Raw genomic sequence first — 14812 nt, forward strand, 5'->3', positions numbered from 1 at the left:
TTTTTCCTCCGTCATCTTCTTGTTTTAACAGGCAAACCAGAGCCCTGGTTTTGTTCTCCCCCGATACAGAACCCCACGCACTGAGCCAACGCTGAAGAAACCAGAGGCGCCTACCTTGCCCAGGCCTGGGGCGTCCTTCACCTTGTTGACAGCCCTCAGCAGACAGGGTGGGGCTGGGGGAGGGGAGGTCTGCAGAATGCCACTGAAGCTGGTGGCAAAGAGAGGCGGCTCCGCCACAGAGGAAGTAGAAGGTCGGTGTTTCTTCTTTTTAGAAGACAGATTTAACTTCTGGGCAGCTCTGGAGGGAAAAATGCAGAAAAGGGAGAATGAGGGAAGAAGTACGGTACCGTCACAGATGCTAGGGGCTACCTCATTTTCTTTTTCTTAAAGAACCTCCTAGTTCTTGCCGAAGCTTAATAGTTCTCTCTCCACCTTCCGCGTGCTCTGTAGCAGCCCGATACCACAACGGAGTAAACTTAATGAGCCACCGATCATTTATACAGCAGAAAATAAGCCGTAAAAGTGCCTTGCTCTGCAACCGAGATTTACAAAGACTTGTTTGTTATCCACAAACACTCGGCTTAAGCATGAATAAAGCTGGTCATCTTTGGGGATAAATAGCCCCTATTGGGTTAATCACGCCATAACTTCTCTAGTATAAACTCAAGTGGGAGGGACCCTACGAGTTGTTGAGAAATTCTAACACCTTATAAAACCCAGACCAGGCTGCTGGGGAGCCGCGTGGTGGCCAATCAGCGTCTGCTCTGGATGTGTTTGTGGAAGAAAAGCACGCACCCCCGTGCGAGGGGGGAAAATAAATCACACTGGTTTTAGAAACATGACCCCAAATCGGGATCGACCCCAGCCGGGGTGTAGCGGGCTGAGACTTCAGGCTCTCTCACTACAAAATGCATTTTATGAGCAAGTGCAAGGAACGAGGGGGTCAGCGCCCACAAAGGTGATGCTCGGGCTGCCAGCAGGGAGAAGGGGGTGGGGGAGGCTGCACCCCACTAACATTGGTTGTTCAGATCCCATCTTTCCTCGTTCGAATGCTCTGTAACACTTACAACGTGACAATGTTTGGGGGGCGGAGGGGCGACGAGGCAAGAAGGAGGCAAAGCAAAGGCATCCTGGGCGACAACGGACTCATTTCTGGATTAATTCGCCATGTTTTCACGCTCTACTCCGTATTTTCACACCCTACTCTTGATCGATGGACAAGATTTTCTTATCAAATGTCATTAAACATTTGAGCTGCTGCTTAAAACGAATGGATTATCATGACTTCACTCTGTGGGTCAAAATCTTACACTCCATCCAGTGACCTCACCAATCACATAACAGGTCACAAGAGAGGCAGGTCCAAAAGATAAAAATCAGCCTGTCTGTACCTCCTTCCTCCCACCTCCCATCGTAATGATCTGGAAAAGTTAGTTTTAATTTTGTGTCGGTGATTAGCACGCTTCTGACAAATCCCCTTAGCTGCAAAATTGCCACTGCACAAATATAGAAATACCATTGCAAAGCTTAATTTTTCCTAGTCAGAAAACTGAAAACCGATTGCACAAGAGTGAAATGCAGAGGAAGGACATACAGGAGGAGGAACTGATTTCGCCGGAATGACCCTCCACAGGCCCCGCTTCCAATCCCACGTGCCAAGCTTAGGGAACCATAGTCCCTCAATCACAGGATGATGGACATGAAGGGCGCGGGAAGGAGCGCCACAATTTCTCTTTTGCTAATCAGTGAAAAGAAAAAATGAGAAAATAATTTTTTTTTCCCCATGATCTCATTGCCACTCTTCCCGATGCTTTCTGAAATGAAAGGTGAAGCCTTACTGTCCAAGGACATGATGAGTCTGGTGCTTCTCTCAGCGGTTTTCATTACTCTTTGAGATTCTTTCCCTGAACGAACACTGACTCATCCAGACACGTGTCACGTCCGCCTCGCGTTCTTTGGACACTGGTGCCTTTGCTCAGAGACCTCTCACTGCTTTCAAGCCAGGCCACCTCAGTATCGGACAGTTAGAAGGAAGGAGGAGGGTGATCTGCTAGTAATTGAAAGGTGGCATTTCTCCATTTACATTAGGATTCTTTTGTCCAGTGGCGAAAGGACCCAGTGGTTGCTGTGATTCCCACTCCCCCACCAGTTGGGGTTCCCAGTACAAATGGGGAGATAGAGAAGGGAAGGGCAGAGAAGGGAGGGCTGCTGAAAGGTAAGTTAGAAGAGGTAGTTAGTTATCTGCTGTTTTTTCCCTTTTTCTTATCTCGACCACCCAGGTCCACATATCCCTCCACACGCATAGACCCTGCAGAAGAGGACAGTGAGGGTCCTTGAAATCAAAGCATCTGAAGGACACACTCAAGGACATTCTCTCTCTCTCCCTCTCTCTCCTACGACATCAATTTTCACTCCATACGAGATCATTCCCGACGGCGTTCCAACATGCTGTTATTTCTGCCATCCTGTAAACTAAATCACAGATCCTCCTCTTGATGCCTCTTTCCCGGTCAGCTAGTGCTCTGTCTCCTTGCTCGTCCTGCAGGAAACACATGGCTGGTGTCGCGTATACTTGTCGTCTCCAAGTCCCCTCCTTCTATTCTTTATAAGCTCGTTCTAGTGAGGCGACCGTCCTGCTGCCTCTCCGAAACCGCTCTCGTCAAGGCCGCCAATGACCCCTTGGCTGCTAAACACGATGGTGTTCAGCCCCATCTTACTTGACCTGTACTGAGTACATCCTTCCTTCCTGGCGTAGTTTCTTCCTTATGCTTCCAGAACATTCCTGGTCCGTCTTTTCCAGTTTCCTCTGCTGGTTTCTTCTCTTCTCCTCAATCTCTCAGTGCTGGGGTACCTTAAGGCTCAGTCCTTGGGCCCCTTCACTTCCACACTCAACCTCTTGCTGTCTGCTTTCAGGATCGCAATTTAAATAACATCGTTACGTCTACGGCTCTTAACTTTTTAGTTCCGACTACCTCTTCAACGATTGGCTCCTTAACATCTACCCGCCCGCAGCCTTCCTGTCTCAGGGAATGGCAGCTCCATCCCCAGGACGGCCCTGACCTCTGTGACCCCTCTTCTTACACCACACTTTCGATCCATCAGGACATCTTGTGGCTGTGACTTCAGAATAGATCTATGATCCAACCGCCTCTCGCCACCTTGACGGCTACCATCCTGGCCCGGGCCAGTAAACGCCCTGCCTGGATGGTCGCAATAGTCCCCTAACGTGCCCCCTGTTTCCTGTGACCTCCCCTGTCACCCAGCGATCCTCCACACCGTAGCCATAGCGATTCTTTTACAACATAACTGCTTAAGACCCTCCATTTTGCTTCTCATCACATAGTAAAACCAAAGTACCTACAGTGGCCAATCAGGCCTCACATATATCCTCTCTCATACCTCTCAGACCCCCTGTCCTACTATTCTCTCTTTGCTCACTCTGATCCAACCACACCAGCCTCCAAACACTCCTGGGACACTCCCACCTCAGGGCCTTCGTGCAGGCTCTTGCATCAGCCTAGAATGTTCTCGCCCAGACACAGAGGCATAGGGCTTCCTCTCTTCTCTCCTTAAATCATTGCTCGAATGTTACCTTATCAATGAACCTACCTTACCTACCATGGCAGACTATTTTCCAAAGATGGTTGCACCAATACGTACTCCATCCCACATGCTCTTCTTCTGATACTGACACTTCTCCATCGAGGGGCAGGGTCTCTTTTCCTTCTCAACCCCAAGTGAAACTTTGAAATTTCCTCGACCAAGAGAATATCGTGGAGATGACACTCTAAGGCCTTCTGGGACGAGGTCATAAAAGGTCATATGGCTTCCCCATGGCTCTCTCATCCTGGGAACCCAGACTCTATGCTGTGAGAAGCACAGACCATATGGAGAACATGAGGACTCCAGGTGACCGCCAGGGCCAACCACCTGACACGTGAGTAAATGAGCTTTTAGATGATTCCAGATGCCATCCTTCAAGTCTTCGAAGGCTCAAGGCATTGTGGGGCAGAAATAAGCCATCCGCACTATGTCTTGTCTAAATTTCTGAACTCCAGAAATCATGAGAGATAATAAATAACCACTGCTGCTTTCAGTCACTAAGTTTTAGGAATAATCGGTCACATGGCCACAGTAAACGAAACGCCGCCCACTCCCAATCTCCTGAGGTCACTCATCCCGCCCGCCTGCCTTGCCCACCCGCCCTCTCCACCACGGCACTTATCACCTTCTAACACAGCAGGCGATGTACTTAGTTTATTAACTAATGACTGTTTTCTCTCTAGAAGGTAAGTTCCAGTGGGGCAGAGAGTTTATTACATGTTTGTTGAATGAATGAATGAATGAATGAATGAAGACCGAAGGTTAGCCTGAAGAATGTCGACCTGGAGAAAGTAGAAGGAGGAGGCCTCTGAAAAAAAACCATCTTAAGAAAATGAATCAATTATATGTGGCAGTAAATACTTTTAAGCAAGAATGCCAGGTAATTTCATAGGCCATCTTTCTGAATCTCAGAAAACCTTGTGAGGAAGGTAACAGTACTCCCATTTACTAGACAATGAAATGAGGCCTAAGTAGTTAAATCCAGAGTCCTTTTAATATCTGACTTGAACTCGAACATCCTGCTTCTTCAGATATTAAGTAGATCATAGACAACCGACTCAAGTTTTGATAATATTTATAATGTATATAAAGGGCCGAGCACAGCACCGGGCATGTCGTTGGCATTCAGTAATATTATCATCATTGTCATTATTACAAATATTATTATAAAGCCTCGATTTCTGCATAGTTAGTTACAGAAAAAATAGCACCTATCTTTATAGACTTTTAATGAAAATTCAGTAAGAGTTCATGTCAAGGGGTTCGTACACAGGTAGAACTCAATAGATGACGGCGCTTCGGAGGAATGTAATAGGGAAGTAGTGGAGTCCAGACTGAATCTAGGTCTGTGTGCCCAGTAATGTGCCATATCGTCTCTGAATACGTAGCGAAACAAGCAGCTGAAATGTAAAGGGTTTATCAGCATAAGGGACATCTTTGTAAAAATGGGATAAACCATCAGTGATGGGTCTGCTTCATGAAACAGTCAGCCTTTTGTCACTAGAAGTTTCCAAGTAGTGGCTAGGGGATTTCTAAGATAAGCATGGGTGAACGATTTCCAAAATCTCATCCAATGCAGAGATTCTGAAATAACCCTGGAATCTCTACCCCATTTAGGGAGGCCTCTGTCGGCCTCAATGCAGAAAACCAATAATGGGGACGGTTATTTGAAGAATACATTGAAAAATTATCGTCTTCTTAAAACATGTAAAATAAATATACCGAGAGAATTCCAGAATTTAGAAATTAAGAGAAATCACATTTTATAACCACATATTCCACAAGATTTTATTTTAATTTTAACATCATTATAATCAACCGTCTAATCTCTAACTTATATGTTCCCATTTCTTGGGATCCAGCAGCTTCTGCTCTTTATACAGCACTTCGGTGACATGCAGATAGGAGGAGGTGAAGGTCAGAAATCATTCGTGTATAATCGTATGATTCAGTGACATAATAGAGAGCAGTCGAGAAAGAATTGAAAAGGTAAAGACATTTTGGCTCGAAGCATATTTTGTGTAATGAATGCCTTACACGTTCTTTTTTCTGGAGAAAAACAAACGAGCTGTTTTTAGAAGATTTCAAACAACAAAAAATTAATCTAAGAAGCTATTATGAGCAATATTTACTTGTCTCATTCTAACCACGAATAGTATCCCATATTTCCTAAAGCTATTCATCCCAGCACACATCTTTAAATATCCATGAGCTTCATTTAATTCTCTGTGCCTTATTTCAAGAAAAAAGATAGTCTCCCTAGCAGGATGAAATTAATATTTACTGAACACCTATAAAGAAAGCGGCGCCCCGCCAAGCAGTATCGGGCTGTGAGGAGAAGAGCAATGGAGTGAACTTGGCAAAAATTTAAATCTACTGAGCTCGATCCTTCCCTCTGAACTCCATCCCTCTCCCTCCATATCCTGACTCATCTTGCCCAGGAGGTAACCATCCTAACACGTCAATCTGTGATGACATATGAATTCGGGAATCAGTTTAGAATTGACATACCCGTCGCTCGGGATGGTGACTTGTTCTCATTGGCTAGATCTACCCGGATCTTTTTAAGAATGAGGTAAATAAGTATCTGGTGAACTTCATCAGTTTAGGTGGGGGGAAAAGCCTTCAGTCTCGATTATATCGATTGATTGGAGGGAAACTTATGGATATTTTCTGACTTTTTTTTTTCCCCACATTTGTGTGATAGACTACTTGACCTTGGAATTTCGGAATTGTGGGGTGTTTAAATGGAAAACCCCTCAGTCTAAGTGCATCTCACGAGAATTAAATTTGAGTCTACCGACCTCGGTGTCTAGGGATAACTAAAATATCAATAGTCTTCTAAACATTATTAGTTTCATGAAGAATAGAACTTTCCTTAGGGAACAGGCAGGAATATCAGGCCGTGCAATCATTTTTTTAAAGAGTCTCTATCCTTTTAAAAATTCTGTGCCCCCCAGGTGTTGCTAACCACACCCCGAGAGTATTTTATCTTGTCTGAGGGGGGTGTTCCAATGTGGGATGCTCAGACAGGTGAGTAAAGGTTTATAAAAATTAAGGCCATTCGAGCTCTACTGAATTGGACCCGGGCAATTGATTGGTAAGGCAGCAACTGAAAAACCGCTCAAGAGGAGGGCAGGGCGAGGCCCTCGGGACTGTCACATCTGCTGCCCGGAGAGTCCTGAGCCAGGTGGGGGCGGGGGCGACAGTGACAGAATCTCCACCGTCAGCATGTAAAAGACAATCCAAGCTACAATTTCATGTGACAACGGCCGGGGCTGCCATGGGCTCCGATGGCTCACGTGCCATTATAAACCATTTCAAAGCTCTGAGGATTAAGACTGTCTGATAATGAGCAAAGACACGACAGACCACAGCAGCTCCTAGGAAATCCATGGGGTCAGTGACCCAGGGGTAGAAGAAAATAAAACAGATGATAAATAAGGAAGAACCAGTGGTCTGAGGCAAAGCTTCTGGAAGCAGTTAAGATATCCATCTATGTGTAAGAAAATGCCAGTTATGCTTCTTCTTGAAATAATGCCTATTTAAAAGTACTCTGGCCCTGCCATGAAGCATGTTAGTCATTTTGGAAACTCTCCAAATATAGAATAAGAGCATCTTCTTTCACCTCTCCATTTTCTAATTGGCTGTCACCAAGGTCATTTCCATGTCCCCAGAGACTGAAAGCATATGGGTCTTGGGGTTTTTCTGATTTTTATGTAAATGATCTATTTCATTAGTGCAGGAAAATAATTCATGACATGACTTCAAATAAAATGTTTACTGCTAGGAGGCAAAACACGGCTGACCATCAGCCTCAAACACTACAGCCAGACACTGTTATAATTTGAAAATGGATTGATTTTTGCAACTTAATGCAGGCGTCAAGCCATAGTGATTCTTACTGTGAATTTCTCCTTAAGCTTCTCTTAAAAATTTACCCACCTTCAAGGGCTTGTCCATGGTGCCCTCACCAACTTTTTCAGGGATCAGCATCCTTTCCCCTGAAACCTTACATCAGTTGGTCTTGCGAGTACCTATCTTAGGGTTTCACGCTTAACGAGACGCCGCTTTGCCGTGTGGTCCTTCACTTCTGTAGGTTATTAGTGTTGCCTCCACTGCGTTATTAACTCATCGAAGGTCAATACCACGTGTCTCCTTTCTTCTGCAGCTCTCAGACCTGCCCTGTGGCTTTGTGCCTTGTCGATGGGCTAGTGTATCGCTCAGCGCTTCTCAATCGACCCAGCCTTTGGATGGACACTAGCAAACGCTAAGTCCCAAGATTAAGTAGCCTGGCGTTCTAGATAATGCTTAGACCATGGAATGTTTCACTCTTTCTAAAGCACTTTCCACACGCCGTCACATCTATCCTCACTCGGCCTTGCGAGGCAGGCAGAGAGGGTATTTGTGTGGTATGTTACAGATTTTAAGAAGTCTCAGACGTTATTGATTTCATCCATGGTCACAGAACCAGCGATTCTCTGCGATTAGGATTCAAATTTTCTGTTTTCTAGACCCAGGGTCTTTCTAATACAATATGTTATTATGCCATTTGCTAAATGAAAGCAGTTATTTTATTTCATTTGGGCAAAATAAAACCAAATGATAATCATTTGCTTAATAACGAAGACCAAAAAAGCAGTTACATATTTTTGTATGTAACTCAAATCAAATCATATATAAGCATTTACCAATTACTGATCTAGTTGCTTAGCAACATACCTGCACATCACAAGGGAAAAACGTCTCAGCTGAGTGAGTTAGGTCATGCCCAGAATTAGGATGTGAAAAGCAAATTCTATGAAAATGGCTTCTCTAGTCCTACAATCCCAACCGGAAGACAGTAACAACAACCCCGTAACCCCACCACCGCCCCACACTGTTAAGTCCCATCTCATGCTTCTCCCTTGCAGACTCAGAAGGAATTCTAGAAGCTGCTTCGAATGCATTCCGGTGCTCTGGAAACTCGATCGGTCAATATTTATTGAATGACAACTATGCACAAAAGAACTATGCAATCCATAGACTATATATATGGCCAAAGTCATCTCTGAGTCACCCAGCAATTGCTGTGTGTTCAAGAGTCCGCTCTCAAATTGCCTAGATGAGAAGAATCCACACCACGTAATATTTTTGATGACTATATTGGCTCTACCACAGCAGAGATGAAAAGCTGGGAGAAGCCTGCAGATGCACAGCAGGTAAACACACTACCCAGCTAAAGAGCTTCACCATTAGGCTGGAGCCAAAAGCTTTTCCTGAACTGCGTTATCTGGGGAGCAGACCATTCATTCAGGCCTGGAGGCATAAAAAGGGTAAAAAGCAGTATTTGAAAACCATACTGTTGCTAATCCATTTATGTCTGGATTTTTTCACGGTCAGAGTGAGAATATTATGAGTAAATGAAAATGTGACTCAAGGCAAAAAACAGGGGAGAAAAAAGAGCCTATTCACAGACTAATGTTTTTACAAAAGCTATTCAAAGTAAAACCTTCTCCATCGCTTAAAGCCAGGTACCTAGGAAAGTGTTTGCTGAGCCCAGCTCCTTGTGTGAAAATAGAAATGCTTCACGTGCCCAAATAAAGCAGATGCTTAATAAAAGAATTAGCTATTGGCATGGCAGGTCAAGCAAAAGTATAAAGCATGAATCTAGTATTTTGTGGCTGTGAAAATCTGGGTTTTAAAAACACCAAATAAACACTCCGTCAGGGGCAGCATCTGTCTTGCTGAGGCCTTTTGCCTCTGAAGCTCAAAGGGAAGTGTCCTCTGCCTCCGTTTCCGATCGGTGCCTATGCCGTTGTCTTTATGTGGTTTCTCTGGGCTCTGGTAAGCTGCTCCAAGGTCTACTGGGATCGGAAGATTTTAAGGAAGACTCCTCTACTTGTCATGCCAGGGGCTCTCAGACCTCACTGTCCCTAGCCTCTGCCCACCTCAGGCCTCCTGGCAGCAGGATCCTAGATGCTGCAGCCGACCTTTGTGGCTTCCTTTAATATTCTGTGGGACACGGACTCTGATGGAGCACTTTCATTAATGGCCCAGATGTCATCTGTTGAGGGCTGGTCCAGGTCCCAAAGGTTGGGAACCTCTGCTCTAATGAACTTAATTTCATCTAGAGCTTAAGAAGTTGGTGCCACGCTCTATTGGCAGCCTGAGGAGAAGCGGGCTTTCTTACTACACTGTGCTATTTCTGTATGTCCAGCAAACCCAGTAAGTCAACGCATGCCAGGTCAAGACCTGGAGTGAATTTCTGTTTCTGAGACTCAGCGACCTCAGCCACAGGCTCACCTGGTCTCCAGCCTCAGCAATCTTTCTCGTTTTAAGAGAGAGCACCACAGCCCCCTCCAAATTCAAGGACATCGGAAGATGGAATAAACCTAAACTTATTCTCAATTCCTGTGTGATAGAAAAGTCTAAAGGAACATACTACCAACGTGTAAATTTCCTTCAATGCCATGTGACACATTTTAGCTTGTGACTCCATAGCTGTCAACTTCTTTATTACGACTGCATCAGTATATCTCTCCACACAGACCTACTGCCTGCTCCCTGCTGCCCTGGAGGGCTGGGCTCCACCCTGCCCATACACACTCATGGGAGCTGGATTACTGGTGGGGAAGAAAGCACAAGAAACACAGAATTCTGGAGATGCACCTTTAGGGCATTTTGCTTGAAGCGTGTTGACGAGAGAGGCCCTGGACAATGCCAGGTGAGGAGAAAGCACAAATGGGCACACTGCCTGTTCTGGTGGGAAACAGCCTTGCCTGTTGTCTGACCTGGTGCCAGTGGCCATGCACCTGGGTTGACGACAGCCACAGCTGCGTGCCAGTTCTCCGTGCTCTTGTCCCGGCTTCGTAGCCTGTGCCAAGGCCTGGGTCTGGGTCTTCCCAGACTCCTGACCTGGCTTCCCGATCACCTGCATCTTGGTCTCTGCTAGCGAGCTTTCTGCTCCAGCCTGGATTGATCTCCCTGGCTTTCTTCCTTATTTGTACTTAGGTCCCTGAACTAATCGACCTTCTAGTCATCAGTCCTTCTGACCATCCATCCTTGTCTGCAGATCTTCATGTCCTTGGCTGGATCTGTCCAGCCCACGCCTACTTAGTACCAAGAAACGAAGCAGCTTAACCTGCTCTGAAGTCATAACTTTGCAAACTGGGCTCGACATATTAATTAGAAGAATTGTGAACACCTGCAACACCAGACCCAAATCAAGGTAAACAGAAGTTTGAAAATCCATCCTAAACTAGATATTTATGATTTTAGTTCATTGCCGTTATTGGTATCTTTCATAAACATTAAGTATTGAGAACTGGCTAGTCTTATTGAGTTGAACTGATGAAACCATATAGCTATAATCCAGCTATTTCAGTTGCCTGTAAATATAGACAGAAAAAAAAAATCATAAACTAATTAAAGCCTGTTTCTTGTGGACCACCAGTGCCTGTTTTTGTTTTTTTGTTTGTTTTTTTTTGCTAAGAAACAATTGTCTATAATATATGTATATATAAATCTTCCACAGTTCAAGGACTATCCAACTAAAATTAAGATTCCTTCAAGGAATAAGCATATTCCAGATAATTTGATTTCAAGAATCTAATGAATCTAATGTTCTTTTCATTACATCATACTGCCTTTTAGATGCTAACTCCAGGAGTTTCTAGTGAAATCATTTATATCTATGCTAATGTAACGTTAAAAGGAAGAAACTGCATGACCTGCCATGAGCAGACAGCACATCTAGAAGCCAGGGGTACCCCTAGCTCCCTCGGAGTCATCCTTAACACTCATCTTAGCCATTTAGTAGATCATTTATCTTGAAAAGCATAAGAAACCAGAAAGCAATTCATTGTTCACTTTTAACGTCTTTATTTTGTAAGAAGTGGTGCTTTATTCTTACTTTTCCAATATTTTGATCATATGAAATTAAAAACTGACATGAAATTACGCACTTCAGATATAAGTTGTTGCCTGAAGCGGCAAATTGCTATCAAGGTGTGATAGCTAAAATGGACAGCGTTCGCGGAGAAGATAAAGCCTTTAATCCCTAACTCTTTGCTCAATACTTGTAGCTCTTTCAGAGCAAAGCTAATTAATTGTCAAAGTTGGGTGACACGCTCTGTGGTTTGGGGGCTTCTTGGTTAATTAAATTTGCATATAACAGTTGGTTTCATTTGCTAACGGAAGTCATTTCCTCTTTCCCCTTCAATATCAACATTTCTTTTTGTTTAACAAATTATTTACCATAGTTGAAATCTGAAGAAATAATTAAGTTATTTCAAAGAGCAACGATTTGCATGGGGTCTCTGTCACATGATGTGAGCCTGACACAGCAGCAGCACACACTGGCAGCCCCGACTCTGCTGCCAGGCTGGACTGGCCCAGATCTAGGCAGTTGTTGAAACTGCCGGTACCTCAGCAGCCCCACTAGAGGGAGAGAGGCAGAAACTCACGTCTCCTCCTTTCCTCTCCTCTACTACTACCAGGTCACTTGGGAGGCAACCATGCAGATCGCTGAAAACCGTGGCAAACACACACTGCAATAATGTGCACTCATCGCAGTCATGCTGCAAAGCTCAGAAGCAGAGGAAAGGAGGCAGCTTTTGTTTTCAATACCGTAGAGAAGAGATCTCCAAGGAGCAGACGGTATAGATGCGTAATTACTCCAGAGCAGAATAACTCGTGAAAGGAGAAAGAATCTATAGCAATCAAGGCCTATTGGGACTATAAGGGCAATTTCTTTTGTGACCTTGCTGCTAACAAAGACCTAGAACTTACTTTTTGTTGCACATACTTGCTTATTTGATTTATTTCTGCAGGTGTGGGGCAATAATGCTGTAAGTGGCATGGGAAGGGAACAGGGGAAGGTCGAGGGTACTCATCTCCATTGACAGGGCATGAACTTGGGCATAAGAATGGATTCTCTCCATCCCTTCCATTTCCCTGCTGCAATTATTCTAATGCTGTGCCTGACGTTGTTGAAGGCCGTGCACGAGCACATGCGAGCATGTGCGTGTGTGTGTGTGTGTGTGTGTGTGTGTGTGTGTGTGTGTAGTATGAAAAAGGAGGGAGAAGGTGGGAAGAATAAAGAAATTAAAAACAAGAAGATAACTCAGTGGATTCCTCTCAAGTAATTCATCTCTCTCAACTAAAGTCTTTATTACATTCTCCATAGTAACTTTCTTGTCTTGTGGTAAATAAGTATTTTTGAAAAGAATTATCGGACAATTAAACACTGATGTAAAGAAATTATTTTGAAAGAAGCTACAGGCGATAAGGACATTTATCAAAATAAGGTGAAGATTGAATTCAAATTTCCTGGTTAATGTTTACTTTAGAGGGCATTTTTTTTTTAGGTAAGTGAAATCTACAATAGGTAAAATTAAATTTTTTATGCCGTGACTACTCTCAGTTATTAGAATCCTAAGTGAAATGATTCCCAGTTTTGCAGAATTTGGAGCATGATGACATTATTTCAAGTAGCCATTTAGGTTTAAAGTACTATCTCAATTTTAATAACATTCTGTTTATTATAGTTATAGTTTTCCGACTCAAAATCAGAAATATCCTTGGCTAAGAATAAAATTCCCACCTCTGATATCATCATAAGAAAAATAGTATTTCTGTACTGATAGAGCTCCTAGGCCCAGATTGTGTGGAAATAATGAAGTATTTGTTCCTTAGATGAGGCCGCCATCCAGCTGTGTCCGTGAATATATTCATGTGCAGTTGGCAGAATGTAATTCGGGTCACACAATCAATCAAACACAATCAATCGTCTTCTCCTCGTGTGAATTCCCATGTTTACACAACAGATATACATCTACGAATTGCCTGTGATTTGAGTTTTTGTCAATTGAATCTTATTTCACATTGATTTGTATTAAAATTTCAGAGATACTTTCTCTTCATGAATGAGAGTCGATTGACAGTGGCTACAGACACTTTATCTTAAACTTTCTTTGCTTTGCTTCTGCTGTGTCATGCAAATCTCCAATGACAACTAATGCACAGAGTCGTTCAATGCTGCCTTCGAATATGCACCGAGGTGACTCCTCATTATCAAGAAATGGGCCAGAAATATATGAGATTTTTCTCTTTCTGTAAAAAGTCTTCGACTCCATAGATAGAACCCACTTATTCTAAAGACATACAATCTTGGTTTAGATCTTCATTTTTGGTATTTGGCTATAAAAAATATTTGGCTTAGGTTTTCACACTGGAGAGTTTTCAGCATAAAGATGGCGGCTGTGGTTGTAAGAACGCAGAGCAGAATGAGAGCGGAAAGTGGCCTGCAGAAAACTTCAGCGTTTCATGAGTGATGCAAGAATTGGGGAACACAAAGGAGCCTGGAAAGGAGCAGCCGGAGAGTGAGGGGAAAGATGGAACGAGTGGTCGATACCGCTAACTATGACTAAGAGACCAAAAAAGACAGACGATGGGGTGTCCATTGGATTAGAATGAATAAGTTCATCGTTGACCTTGAACAGAATCAGAGGAGAGGTGGAGTACATTTCAGTGACCTGGGAAGTAAATGGGGCTAAAGAAGTAAAAATACAGAGGTCTGCAGTATTGTTTCAAAAAGTTAAATTATTAAAGAAATGAAAAAATATAAAACATTATATTCATAGGCCTTAACCTAAAAGCCTTCTACTGAATTATGATGCTATGGTATGGCTTCGTTTTTATACACATTGATATGAAAACATCTATAAAAAACATTTCTATAGCTAATAAAAATTAAAGAAGACATATTTCATCTTATTAGCCATGCATTTATTCATTCATGTTATTCCACAGATATTGATTGAGCACCTACTATTTATAGGTTACTCTGCTATTACCCAATGTTCCCTACATAAGCATTTATTTTTAAGAATTCTCCAAGAAAGACTATGAGTCTCCAGATAAATCCTGTGCGTCACTTTATTAGGTAAGAATAACATAACCTAATATTAAAAAAACAAAACAAAACAGGCTTTGTAATCAGAGAGACTAGGTTCAAATTATGGCTTTGCCATTTCCTTGCATGTGTATGAAAATAGTGACACCCACTCAAGTGTCTGCTGTGAAGATAAAGGGTATAATGGATGGAAAAGTGGCCGTCAGAATGATCTGCACACAGTAAGAGCTCAACATATGTCATTTCTCTTCCTCTTTCTTTCACTCCTTTATGATCCATTTGCCTTAGTTTAAATAAAATTCAGAATCTAAT

The 14812-nt window shown here is 43.2% G+C and overlaps 1 protein-coding gene across 1 annotated transcript in view; it reads right to left on the reverse strand.

Moving 5' to 3' along the window:
• KIF26B (kinesin family member 26B) overlaps positions 1-14812 on the reverse strand; it is a gene marked incomplete at its 3' end in the record, with an annotated part of 197171 nt that overhangs the window by 103131 nt on the left and 79228 nt on the right. Inside the window, exon 2 of the mRNA XM_023536564.1 lies at positions 115-298. Within this exon, the coding sequence (XP_023392332.1) occupies positions 115-298 (184 nt within the window). The remainder of the gene's footprint in view (positions 1-114; positions 299-14812) is intronic.

Source organism: Pteropus vampyrus, unplaced genomic scaffold (assembly GCF_000151845.1).
Source record: "Pteropus vampyrus isolate Shadow unplaced genomic scaffold, Pvam_2.0 Scaffold159, whole genome shotgun sequence".
Lineage (NCBI taxonomy): Eukaryota > Metazoa > Chordata > Mammalia > Chiroptera > Pteropodidae > Pteropus > Pteropus vampyrus.